The sequence below is a fragment of the Acanthisitta chloris genome, unplaced genomic scaffold, assembly GCF_000695815.1.
Source record: "Acanthisitta chloris isolate BGI_N310 unplaced genomic scaffold, ASM69581v1 scaffold376, whole genome shotgun sequence".
Lineage (NCBI taxonomy): Eukaryota > Metazoa > Chordata > Aves > Passeriformes > Acanthisittidae > Acanthisitta > Acanthisitta chloris.
In genome coordinates, this window is record NW_008678492.1 from 72530 (window position 1) to 86120 (window position 13591).

At 38.0% G+C, this 13591-nt stretch overlaps 1 protein-coding gene across 1 annotated transcript in view; it reads right to left on the reverse strand.

Annotated features, from left to right (window-relative positions):
- Window positions 1–4881, reverse strand: part of REV3L (REV3-like, polymerase (DNA directed), zeta, catalytic subunit) — a gene marked incomplete at its 5' end in the record, with an annotated part of 68244 nt that extends 63363 nt beyond the window's left edge. Inside the window, 2 exon segments of the mRNA XM_009076878.1 lie at window positions 1463–1537; window positions 4692–4881. Coding sequence (XP_009075126.1) covers window positions 1463–1537; window positions 4692–4881 — 265 coding nt within the window.
- Between the last annotated feature and the right edge of the window lie 8710 nt (window positions 4882–13591).

The following is a 13591-nucleotide window of genomic DNA, read 5'->3' on the forward strand; positions in this document are numbered from 1 at the left end:
ATGGCACAAAAATGATCTCTGCTAATAATGAAACAATACTTGGGTGTTACTTACAAAGGAGCTTTGAATCCTTCAGCTTAAAGAGCATGAAACTCTCTGAAAAAAGATCCTACAACATACTATTCCTGCAACTGATCCAAATCCACTATAGTCCATGGGAATCTTTCTACAAGAATAACTGTGGCAGTTGTTCCCAAAAACACCAGTAACTGAAAGTCTCTCTAGTTCCCTTGACATATATATGATGATGGTTTTAAAATGACATACTGTATACTCAGAAGCAGCATTTTAACTACTTCCTAGAAGCATGACAAATCTTCTCTTTGTAAACAGCTGCACATCAAAAAATTACTGCAGGTATTTGGATAATTACAAATTGTTGTGATAAATTTATCTCAAATTAACAGTATATATCGTCTCTCTAGTTCCCTTGACATATATATGATGATGGTTTTAAAATGACATACTGTATACTCAGAAGCAGCATTTTAACTACTTCCTAGAAGCATGACAAATCTTCTCTTTGTAAACAGCTGCACATCAAAAAATTACTGCAGGTATTTGGATAATTACAAATTGTTGTGATAAATTTATCTCAAATTAACAGTATATATCTATAAATCAAAGAAAAACACTACGCATTTCTAAATGCAACAAACTGGGACTAAAAATTAAGTTTTATACAGAGAAAACAAAGGAATAATTTAAGTAACATGTCAGTCCTTATTTGAACAGGAGTGATTCTAACACAACTGTCATGTCATACGTGCACAGTGACTACACTAAGGCAGAAATTTTACTAGTCTAGAAGAAAAATCAGACAATCCTATCTTATGACCCTGTATTAGACCCTTTAAAAAAGTTACAGTAGGTAATAGCACACACTCCAGGGATTTCAGTTTATGCTTGAGGAATAATTTCTTCTTATTTATTCCTGAATTTACTGCAACTACTGTGACAGTAAGATTGAGATCAATGGTACTCTCATTTGCCAAAACACTACTCTATTGGGATATAGAGAAACTCTCTATATAACAATAACAAAACAATAACAAAAGCTATCCAGTTTTCTAAGTATATTATAAATATCATAATTGTTGCTGGAATTATAAAACTCAGAAAACTACTGAAATTTACTTTGTAACACATGAAAGATGATACATTGTTTTCCCTAAGAGTTACAGGAAAAGTAGCCTGATGTCCCAAGTGGTCAAGAATTACAGTTAACACAAGACAACTAAAGGCAAGTAGGTTTTGGTCTTGCTTTCCTAACATAGTACTGCTTAAAAAAGGCTATTGGTGTGCCTGAAATTAGCATTTTTTTAAAGTGTTTTGAAAAACTTGGGCCAATAACTTTGATGCTCTTATTTTGTTAACTGATAGGTGAATCATACTCCAAAACTGACTCTTTAGTTCGATATATAAAGTTCTGGCTGATTTCCTTATACCTCCATATCCTTACCTTTTCACCATTGCAGGATTGTAAAGATAAATCTTCATAAACTGTCTCTCCTTCTCATGGTAACCATAAAAAGGCCTGGAGAAAAAGAAGCAAAAGCAAGAAGCTAACCAGTTATGCTGTGGCATTTATTCAACCACGTTTTACTGTAACGAGTATTAAATTCCAGGGGAAAAAAATTAGCAAATAAACCTCATATCCTGGAGAATGAAAATTCCCACGTATCAGGCCAAAGGGGAACATTATGATCCTATATAAGGATAAAAAATAGGTGCTAGGCATAGAAAAGTAGCTAAAAAATTTTTAAAAAATAGAAGGCACTTGTGGCTTACCATTGTTTCTAACTTCCCCCACATGGAAACACACCGATGCCAAACCAGCACAATAGTACTCAATAAATTTGTAAATGCTGGACAGCTCTGAAAACAGCATTGACCCTTTCTGATAAATGCTGGAACAGAGTCCTTCAGGACATTAATTCTGGAGATCAGGTGCAAATGAGTAAATACCAGCTGTGTAACATAAATGCAAACAGCTTAGAAGAGTGACTAGCTGCCCGTTTTCAGTGATTACTAATCACCTCCTGCACTAAATGAGGCATGAATCCTGAAGAAAATAGGATCTGAGAATGCAATTAAAGAATACATAGCACAATGAATATGTCAAGACTAAACTGAGGCTGAACAGGCAGCATTAATTCTGGTATTACTTGACTGAATTACTGACTCTTCAGCATCTAGAATTCTAATCTAATCCAGCATGCTTGTAAAACAGCATGCTAAGGAAACAGGTCATAATTCAACACGCTGGGTGAATGCAAGAAGTTTACAGTTTGCAGTAATCACAACCAAAGTCAACAGACATTCAGAAAAGCATAAATTTGCATGTTGCCTCTACAAAATAAAATGAAATGTCTTCAGCAAAAATATTATTAAAAAATGCAAAGGGGATGTTTACCCGTTGAGCCAAATAAAATGAAGTTCAGTAGTAAGAAGGATTTCAGTCCTAAATAAAATGCAAAGTCAGCAGAACTGCACCACTACAGCATTAATCCTTCCACCTTTAATATGGTTCAACATGGATATATTTACTATGTCCAAACGCTAGACTGAACTGTTAAAAAAATGTTTCTGACATTAAAACTGAGCTATGTTGAAACAACAAATCTATAGATCCTAAGCTGAAAAGAGACCAGATCTTCCCTGATGAATCACTCACTCTCTTACAGAGACAGTATAAACCTAATGACAGGTTATATACATTGAGTTATAATGACTCAATGTGCTGTAGGAACATAAATCAGAAACTACTCTAAAGTGATCCATATTCACATTGACATGGCAGCAAGGAGAGTAAGATTTACAACACTTCCAAGGTTAGCTATGAACTTTAACTTCAGCTACTACTTGAACTTCACAATGCACAAGGACAACTTACTTTGCCTTTTATTTTTATTCCTGGATGATGTTTGGAAATTAACAGAACAAAAATGTTATATTAAACATACAGAGGTTTATTAAACACTTTTAATACATAACAACTTTCTTACTAATGCAGAAGGGATAAGACAATCTCCAAGATAGACCTCTCACCATGGAGACAATATAGTATCTAAGAGCATAATCTGCCTCAGGTGAGAACAAGAAAACAAACAGATTTGTGTGACTGCATAAGCATATCTCTGTACCCAGGTAAAGATGAAGATGTATTTCAGTTAGCTGCTCCCCATTAGCCTCTTATGCAAACAAACAAAATACCTGAAACACTATTTCTTAAGCTGCTTTGAAGCAATGAGAATCTGACTTTCAGTCATTACTGACTGTTCTGAAGCTCTAAGACAAGAGAGGTGAAAGACACAGGTTCTCTTGATTTCCAGCTGTTCTTTTCTCACTGATTCAAGTAAAGATTGTCTTCAACAGATCACTCTGCCCAGCTTTCACAGCTGAGATGAACAGCGATACTACAATTTACACACTTCTCACAAAAAGAATAAAATTAAGAAATTTGGTGGGCTACCTTCCTTCAGAAAGTTCTGATTGAAAATAAAAGCAAGTTATTGCAGTAGCTTTATTAGCAATATCTAGAAGCCAATAAAACTGGATGGGAGCAGAAATGTGATCTTCCTACACTTAACAATTAGAAAGAACATATTTCAGAAGTTCACGAAAAAACAGTGCTGAACAGTACTGAAATTTAGCATTTACACTGCTGTAAGATGAAAAATTGAATGCAATGAATAGACTATGTGTGTTCCTCCAGGACAGTTTACTATTATTCCTTATGATTCGACATATTTTTCAGCCCTTAGTTATGAAAGCTAAATAAAGATTAACTAAGAGAATCCTTAAATTCAATTACAGCATATAGTTCCAGCATCAGTAGAAAGCTACACCAAACAAAACACAAGAATCAGCTTGACAGATAAGGAAACGAAGCTCCTTGTTAGGAGCTGCAGTGACAGGACAAGGGGCAATGGGTACAAATTGAAAGAGGGGAAATTTAGGTTAGGTATTAGGAAAAAGTTTATTCCTGTGAGGGTGGTGAGACACTGGCACAGGTTGCCCAGGGAGACTGTGGCTGCCCCAAGCCTGGCAGTGTTCACAGCCAGGTTGGATGAAGCCTTGAGCAATCTGCTCTGGTGGGAGGTGTCTTTGCCCATGGCGTGGGATTGGGACTAGATGATCTGTCAGGTCCCTTCCAACCCCAAAAATTCTATGATTCTATGAATATTTAAGAGCCTCTACTTCATGGCCTGTGCTGCTGGAAGAATCAGACGGATAAATATGACCTGACAGTCTCTGTGGGAGCCATTTTAGATGAACAAAAAAAGCAAACCTAGAAACAGATTCCTGCAAGACCTGCCTGGTCTTGGGGAACCTAGAATAACCCAAAGAGGTAGAAAATGCTGGCTGGAATATATTGTTGTAATAGCAGAGACAGAAAAATCTAAAAGGAACAGATTTGGAAACATTATCGACACTAGGATACAAATTTAGGCCAGAATAGTTGTGTCAAGCAGGGGTTTTGGGGAAAACCTGTTGACTATGCTAAAGTCAAATCAAGTGAGAAAAGCTATTTAAAAGCTGTACAGGCCTGAATGAAGACATACACAGGGAGAAAGAAAAATTAATAGCACTGCAGTCACCCAAGTCTACAGTAAGTGCTTCTATGCAGTCCAACTGCAAAAACATTTCAAAGCGAATAACCAAAATTACTACCAGGTCATACTTACATTCCAGATACTAATGACACTTTGAAAACATGTTGAACAGTAGAAGATGGATTGCCTAAAGCCACATTAAGTGCTCTGTCAATGCTGAAAGCCACTTGACGAAGATAGTACTCTGGATGCTGTCCAAAACCATCATATGGGACATAGAGGTAAGGAAAGACACCATGTAAATGGAGACAAGTCTTCTGACCTAAAAGAAAGAAAGAGAAAAAAGGTAAATATTTATTTTCTAATGACTACATCTATTCTACATCTTTTTCTTCTTTCAAGTAGTTACTACATTGGAATTTTTCATGTTCTTTTCAGGTTCTGCAGACAGGATAAATTTCTGAAACAAGTGCAGGTGTATTTCAAACAAAAGGCATCAATGCAGAGCAGTTCTCATGTGATTCATTGACAAAACCAGAACAGATGTGGTTAGATGACATACACAGGATTACACCTGTATAACAGAAGAATTTGCTACTAATTATTTACTTTGTAGTAAGAACACAACACCTCTTTAAGAATAATTTTGCATACTGACTCAGGGTTGGATAGTTAATGGTTTCTCAGCCTTAGTGAAAATTTTTTAGCATCAAAGATCCTCCCATTCATATAATCATAGAATCATCAAGATTGGAGGCGACCTCTAAGATCATAGAGTCCAACCATTAACCTGTCACTGCTGTAACTCCTAAACCCTAAACCGTATCCTTGAGCATTGGATCCAGATGCCTCTTAAACACCTCCAAGGATGATGATTCCATCACCACCCTGGGCAACCAATTCCAGTGCCTGAACACCCTAACAGGGAAAAAACTTTTCCTAACATTTCATGTGAATCTCCCCCGTCTCAGCTTATGACCATACCCTCTAGTACTCACTGGGATAAGCATGCAATCTCTTAGATATTAAAAAGAAAAATTAAACATTAACAAGAACATCCAGAGCACCTATGAAGCCATTCAATAGTCTAGTTATTAAGGCAAATATGTGCAGATCTCTAGACTTGTAACAGCACACTTACTTCTCAGCATTAGCTCCCAGGAGTCTGTAACAACAGCAGTACAGAACACATCATGAAAACCTTTGTGCTAGAACACAGCATGAGCTTCTCACTCAGATGAGGCAGTACAGTGGTGCAGACTAGGATCTCCCAAACCTACCATGCTTTTTGGGGGGGCTAGACTCAACTGCAATGCACGTGCTTTGTTCTTTTCTCACTACAATACAACAGAGCATGCATCCACTGCTTAAACAAACATCAGGTCCTGCCTGCCACCTTTTCAGTCCCAAAAATTATTCATGACTTCTCACTGGCCAATGAAAAACTTTCACAGAAAAATACTATAAACACATGTCACTCATTAACCCACTGCCACAATGATAGACAGCACGTGTCATTTTGCATTTTGTTTGGAAGAATTCCCTGCATGAGGGTTGCAAAACAGGCTGTGCTTCCATCAGCCAGGGGATAAATATTACAAAGAGGCAGCACAACTTCACTGGTCCACAAGACCAATGAAAACACTTCCAAAAGTCCACTCTTTCAAACAGATTGCTTCTCAGCCATCAAATACCATAAACAGCATAGCTTTTTTTTCTTACTGGGGGTCAGATGTATTGTTATTTCTCCAAGTAATGTCTAGAAATTAAAGAAAGTGCTCAAAGGATGGTACTAGAAAACCATTTTCCAAGGTGAATTTTATACTTGCAAATCAGTTCCATCAAGTCTCTTCAGCAATGCTGAAATACAATCTATATACACATTCATAATGTTGAGGTCATCATCTATGAATTCTGCCCATGCCTTTAAACTACTTCAGGAGAAGAAAAATCTTATTTATGTATCATGTTTTTCAAATAATGAATATACTAAGAAAATTATAATACACTAAGAAAAAGGGGAAACTAAAGAAAGAGAAACTATGAACTAGAAATTTGTTTGGGGATTTTTAAATAGCAAAATAAAGGATAGTAACAGCTTTATATGGAGGAAACTTCTGCTCCCCTAAGGAGGAAGAAGTCATTTGTTAGTAGTAACTAAAAGAGGATTTATTTGTGCAGGGGAAATAAACCATGTATTTTCTGTACCAAGTCACCAACAAATCTGAGTGTTTACTCATGGCTGCACTTAAGACTGATTTTGAAACATAGGATTCCCCCATCCAAGCATAATTAATATAAAATGAATACCTGTTCAAGGTTCTAGTTTCCCTATTCAAGTTTCTTTCGGTTTTTTTGGGAAGGGTTTGGGGTTTTGTTGTTGTTTCTGAATTGGAAAAGGGGGTTGTTGGTTGTGGGGTTTTATTTCTAAGTGTATCCCAGGATCACATCAGAGAGAAATTCAAACTCATTCATATATATCTAATTTTTAAAAGCTTCAGTAGGAATTCAGACAAAACAAGTGAATAAACCAACTCACTCCAAGCTAAATTTGATATTGGAGCTAAAGACTATGAATTTCTGACAAATATACAGTTCTATCCCCTGCCATGAATTTTATCAATTCAGGTGTTTGGTACCTACAGCTTGTCAGTCAGAATCAATTCTGCACTTAGGACTTTTTTTACACAGATAGCTACAAAGTCCTGCTCTTTTTGAGACTTTAAAAATACCTTTGCTTTAATGGTTGCACAAGTATTCTGAGTTATAGTAGTTATAGTAATTTATGTTCCCCTAGAACACAAAATTGCAAAGCACCAGAATAAACAGAACAGTGAGACACTCTAAACCTACTGTACTTAAATCCAGGTTCCTTTCAAGTTAAGCAGCTATTTAACAGAAAAAAAAAAGTCATTTTATTATAAAAAATAGAACATACACAAAGAAAATTTCCTTCTGCTTCCTTCTGTCCCATTCCCCTGCACTCTCCTTTTATGTGCAAAAACCCATGAAAAACACTACAGCTTTCCATTGACCAAAGAGTCTAATTACCACCTAACTCCAGGGAAATCTTACAGAACATACACACTGAGCTGCTCTTCATTTTTGATTCTGCCAAGAAAGAAAAATAGAACATACACAAAGAAAATTTCCTTCTGCTTCCTTCTGTCCCATTCCCCTGCACTCTCCTTTTATGTGCAAAAACCCATGAAAAACACTACAGCTTTCCATTGACCAAAGAGTCTAATTACCACCTAACTCCAGGGAAATCTTACAGAACATACACACTGAGCTGCTCTTCATTTTTGATTCTGCCAAGAAAGAAAACAAACCACTGCTGATGGAAGACTCCTATCAGGCCAGCAGCTGTCAAGGTACATGGGTTTACACAGCTACTCACATTGATCCTTGATATACTGACTTATTTACCATGATATTTGGTTATACTGCTATTTTTATTTACAACCCACTTTACAAGTCCTGCCCTGCTACCATTAAGAACAGCCATTTACTTCTATCACTTAAGTAAAAGCATCAGAGTGCACCAAATATCATGGTACTGAGTCTGAAGCTCAGACTCCAGTAATAGCAACCATGGTTTGCACTCAGCCATTCCAAATTCTAGTGGATTCTTTCCAATAGAGCTACACGGAGAAAATAGATCTACCTACTGAGGATTTCAGGCCACACAGACTTGCCAATTAACATAAATTAAAAACCTGTCTTGGGATAAGGTTAATATGCTTTGTGCTTTAAATGTGTTAATCTTATGTTCCGGTTTCTTTTCAGAGATACAGAGAAGCAAATTTATACCACTAGAACATCACCAACTGCTGCAGCCCTCACTTACACTGACCAGCAGATACCATTTTTACATCTATTAATCAGTTTCTTTCCATCTGTAGACTCGATGGAAGTGATGCTCAACAGCAGATTCTGCACACGATGCTCTCCTCAGAATTTCCCAATACAAAACTGGGTGACCGATGGGACAGGCCACTAAATGTTTTGTTCTGTGGCCTCATCATGGAGTTACTGCACATGGGCACCACAACCATCCTGTACAGAACCAGTTCACATGATGTCTCCATTAACAAATGAACATAACATGTATGTCAAATGCTAGGACTGGTGGTGATCATGGGTGATCAGCCAGGAGGAAGCTGCTGACCCAACAATCTCTCTGGCCTACGCTCTCTAAAAGAACGAAGTCTGGCACTGGATGAATTATCTGCAGGTCACAGATGAAACATCCCAGTGTGACTCAAGGGGACTGCTAAGAAAACATACAGCAATCTCGAAGTAAAGCTGAGGCTTAATCATGAGTCTTTGTAAGGCACTGAATGAAGTGGCAAATGAAGAAAAACAAAAATTGCTGTAATAACATAGGAAAAAGGCAACACACAAAACCTTGAGATATTATGAGACACTCAACTAGCAAACTGGCTATTTTCTCTGAAAAGAAGAAACTGCAAACTAAATGTCAATAGAGATGAATAGTCATAATCAGAATGAATCAATACTTCAAATATAAATGCAATATTTTCATAGGGTAAAGAAGGTGAGCCCATCCCCCAAACTCACACCAACAAAAGCAAGTGGCATAAATGTTACTGAAGTATTAAAACACAGAATTTTGCATATTCAAAACCCAAGAGGGAGAGATTAGGAAAGCCAATCTGGTATTTCTTCTGCAAGATGTTGCCACATGCATTACTATTAGGAACACATACCAAGCATAATCCTCAAGTTATTCTATAACGTATAATATTACAAGAAAAGTCTGTCATGACCCCAAGATAGAAAACTTCAAATACTATCAGAACTGAACTGAAACCATGAATTCCATGATAAAGGAATGCAAAGATGCTCAACAGCTACTTAAAATCAGACACAAGAACTGATGTCTTCTGACCACCAGAATGCTCAGCCATACAGGATGATCTGGTATGGATAAAATGGAGATGCAATCTACACAGAATCACAGAATGGTTGAGGTTGGAAGGGACCTCTGAAAGTCATCTTGTGCAGCCCCTTACCCAAGCTTAGAGTGAGGACTTGGGAGTGGTGGTAACAGTGGCTCAATATGAGCCAACAGTGTGCACAAGCGGCCAAGAAGGCCAATGGCATCTTGGCCTGTATCAAGAGTAGTGTGGCCAGCAGGACTGGGGAAACTGTCTCTTGTCCAATGGCTTGGCACCACTGAGAAGAGTCTGGCTCCATCCTCTTCACATCCTCCCTTTAGCTACTTCTATACAGTGATAAGATCTCCTCTTAGTTACCTTTTCTCCAAGCTAAATAGGCCCAACTCCCTCAGCCTTTCCTTGTAAGAGAGATGCTCCAGTCCCTTAATCACCTTTGCTGCCTTCCACTGGAACCACTCCAGGAGCTCCATGTCCCTCTTGTACTGAGGACCCCAGAACTGGACACAGGACTCCAAACACCCATCACTAGGGATGAGTAGAGGGGCAGGATCCCTCAACCTGCTGACAATGTTCTTCCTAATGCACCCCAGGATACCATTGGCTTTGGCCACAAGGACACACTGCTGGCGCATGGACAGTTTACTATCTGCCAGGGCCTCAAGGTCCTTCTCCAAAGAGCTGCTTTCCAGCAGGTCAGCCCCAGCATGTACTGGTGCAAGGAGTTATTCTTTCCCAGGTGCAGGACCCTGCATTTGCCTTTGCTGAATTTCAGACAGTTCTTCTCTGTCCATTTCTCCAACCTGTCGAGGACCTTCTGAAGAGCTGCATAGCACTCTGAGGTATCAGTAATCCCTCCCCGTTTTGTGTCATCAGTGAACTTGCCAAGGAAGCACTCTGTCCCCTCATCCAAGTCATTGATGGACAAGTTAACAATAGTGGGGGCCCCAACACTGAACCCTGGGGGATATCACTAGTGACAAGCCTCCAACTAGACCCTGTGCCACTGATAGCAACCCTATGGAATCTGCTGTTCAGCCAGTTCTCAATCCACCTCACTGTCCACTCATCCAGTCCACACAGTGAGTTTGCCCACAAGGATGTTGTGAGAGACACTTTAAAAAGCCTTGCTGAAGTCAAGGTAGACAGTATCTCCTCTCTCTCCCCATCCATCCAGGTAGCTGTCGCATCACAGCGGTTGGTCAGGCATGATTTACCTTTAGTGAATCCATTCTATTTTCATTTCTAATAATAAATGAGAACATGTCCTACAGTTGTGATACAGTTTTACCAACTTTTCCTGAACAATACTCAAAGTTATTTAGCTCCTATCCTGTAATACTTAATTTAGGAACTGACTACAGAAACCTCACAAACTGAATTCAGTACTGGAAACATTTTGGATAGAAATCATCTTCTTTAGTAATTAGAAAACAAAGACTAAATCTAGATAACTATGACTTCAGAGAACAGTTCAATGCTGGTCTACATGCAGACATATTTTGCTGTGATTTCTGCTACAAGCTGATCCCATTATAAGAAGCTAAGTAGAGCCATGGGGAACAGCTACATGGAATCCACTCCTACATGTAAATGAACAACCAGTATTGTTGAAGCTTTCCCTAAAACTTCTATTTTAATTACTGAACTATGATCCATTTCTCCCAGACCATTGTAAAATACAATGGGGTGGGAGTATAAAGGAGAATTCAGCAGCACTTAAAAGCATGGCAATACCCCAAGATTTTAGGGAAATTCTGGCTAGGGATTAAAGATGCAGAAGATGGAAAACAAAGGGCTTTTTATACACTTGCCATCTATTAGAAGCACTTTAAGTGCAGTTTTGTAAAGTGGCAGAACTAATTAAACACGGACAGTATTAGCAGAAGAATGCACACAAACACATCAAGCATGTCACGACAGGATGCAGAAAAGGCTAGAAAGCCATAAGGGATTTCCTTCCTTTAACAGCAACAGTAAAGCAAAATCATTAGAAACCAGAAGACATGACACCACCATCTTAAAAAGATCATAGGTGTTTTCAAATAACTGTTGAACCACCTGGATTCAAAAAAATTGAAAATCAAACTGTGAACAGTGACACCTACAGAGAGTGGGAAAACTAACAATCCTGTTGGAAAATCAAATCTAAAAATGAAAATTTGGAAGTGGGATAAAATTAGATCTCGTAGTAATTTCTTCACACAATAAAAATTACTGTGTCATCGGCAATCTCACCCTTTCTCCATGAACAAGCTTGAGAGCAACGTCAAGCTGTAACAGGAGTACCTAATCTACCCTCCTGCTAAGTAGGTGCAACATGAGTATGTTGTTTAGCATCTTGTTTAAATGTGCACAGTTTAGATGGTGCTCTAAGTTTAAGCTAAGTCACTCACTGGGGTGGGCTTGTCACATCCCTGATCACTGACTGTCACTCAGAACTGAGCCACTGAAAATGGATAGGACTGGATTACTTCATAGTGCTAACACAGCCTAGGAAACTATAGTCACCATTCTGTCCCTCTGACACAGAGCAAAAGAATCACGTACATTGACTGATACAAGTAAGGTAATGCTTTGATGAAGACAAATCCCTTTCCTAGCAAAACTTTCCCTCCTAACACTTTCGCTATGTCATTCAAAAACATAAGTTTAATCTTTAAATGTCAAAGAGCTCTTCTTTCAAAGAGTTCTGTATTACATTAATGCAAATTCTTCAGTAATTAAATGAAACTCTCAACCTTATCCTGGAGTCCTGAATTGAGTCAGTTTTTTTCCAAGGGTGAAAAGAAAGGGAGGACTACACACATTGTAGTTCTGGATACTAGAGAATATTGAATGTTAGTGAAACAAGAATAATGAAATAAGGTCTTGCAGCAACAAGATATCCTCAAAACAAAGACAAGAACAGAGCACAAAGACCATATTTTATATGTAACATTAGATATTTGTGTCAAGGCTTTCAGTTTTTTCCTAGGATGTGAGAAAACACTTATTTCAGTAACATCTATAAACAGGACAAACCCCCCATTTTTCTTACATTTGTTTGAATCCAAATGGAGTGTTTGGTTATTTACAATTCTTTAGTCAGTAGCTGTTCCTTGTAACATATAATACCTCTATTCTTCTGAAGATTTAAAAAAAGGGGGGAAAAAAAAAAAAGGAAGTTTATCCACTAGGAAAACAAGGGACTTAGGGACTCATTACAGTTAAGAGTTTTCCACACCCTTGATGCAGAGATCCTTTGAGAGGGAGAAGGGCTGGGGTTTCAGTCTGTAATTTAGTCAGAAATCTCTGTATTGCATATTTGTGTAATACCTTGAATTATGGGATGAAACAAAGAGAAAAGCAGATCTCTAGGCAGTATTTAGATTTGAGCAGTAAGTCCATAAGCTTCCTCAAATTCATTATCTTCCAAAAGACAAATTCCTCTCAAGTTCTCTAGCAAACAAGGTCACACAGTCCAGGTGCCTGAGAACCCTGAAACAGGTGTTTCTACTGCTCAAAGATTCAAAGACAATAGCACAAGTAACAGCAAACAAAATTACATTTGAAACAGTGATTTTTACTGAGTGCCTAAGTACACATTTCAGTTGTCACATCTCCAACTGTTATCAGTTCAATTAATTTGCTCACAGACAGCTTTTTATATCAAACATAAGTTGTCTTAATTATTTGAAACATTAAGCCTAAGAGACCACCTGGCTCACCAAGTCCTGTCTTCTCCAGTCTAGCAAGCCACGCTATAGTCACACACACTGAAGTCCTTTAGATACTTTGAACTGTGAAGTGTCTAGAAAAGAAACAACCTTTGAGGCCCATCAGGATGGAGCTTACACTGGGCATTGCTGTTGAAGAAAAACATCAGTTGCAAGTTCCAAAAGCAAGGCTACCGTCTTTGTTTTACTGAGAATGTGCATTTTTTAATTCTAATATGTATGAGAGGCTTTGCCATTTCTTTCCACATAAATAATGAGCGAAGCTCAAGAAAAAGCATTAAAAAAAAGAAACAAGGTATTTAATATACTAACTCAGTACAGATACTCTGATGATCCCCATAAAACTACCTCCTCCTGGCTTCAATTGATTAAGGTGAACCTTTTTTGAATT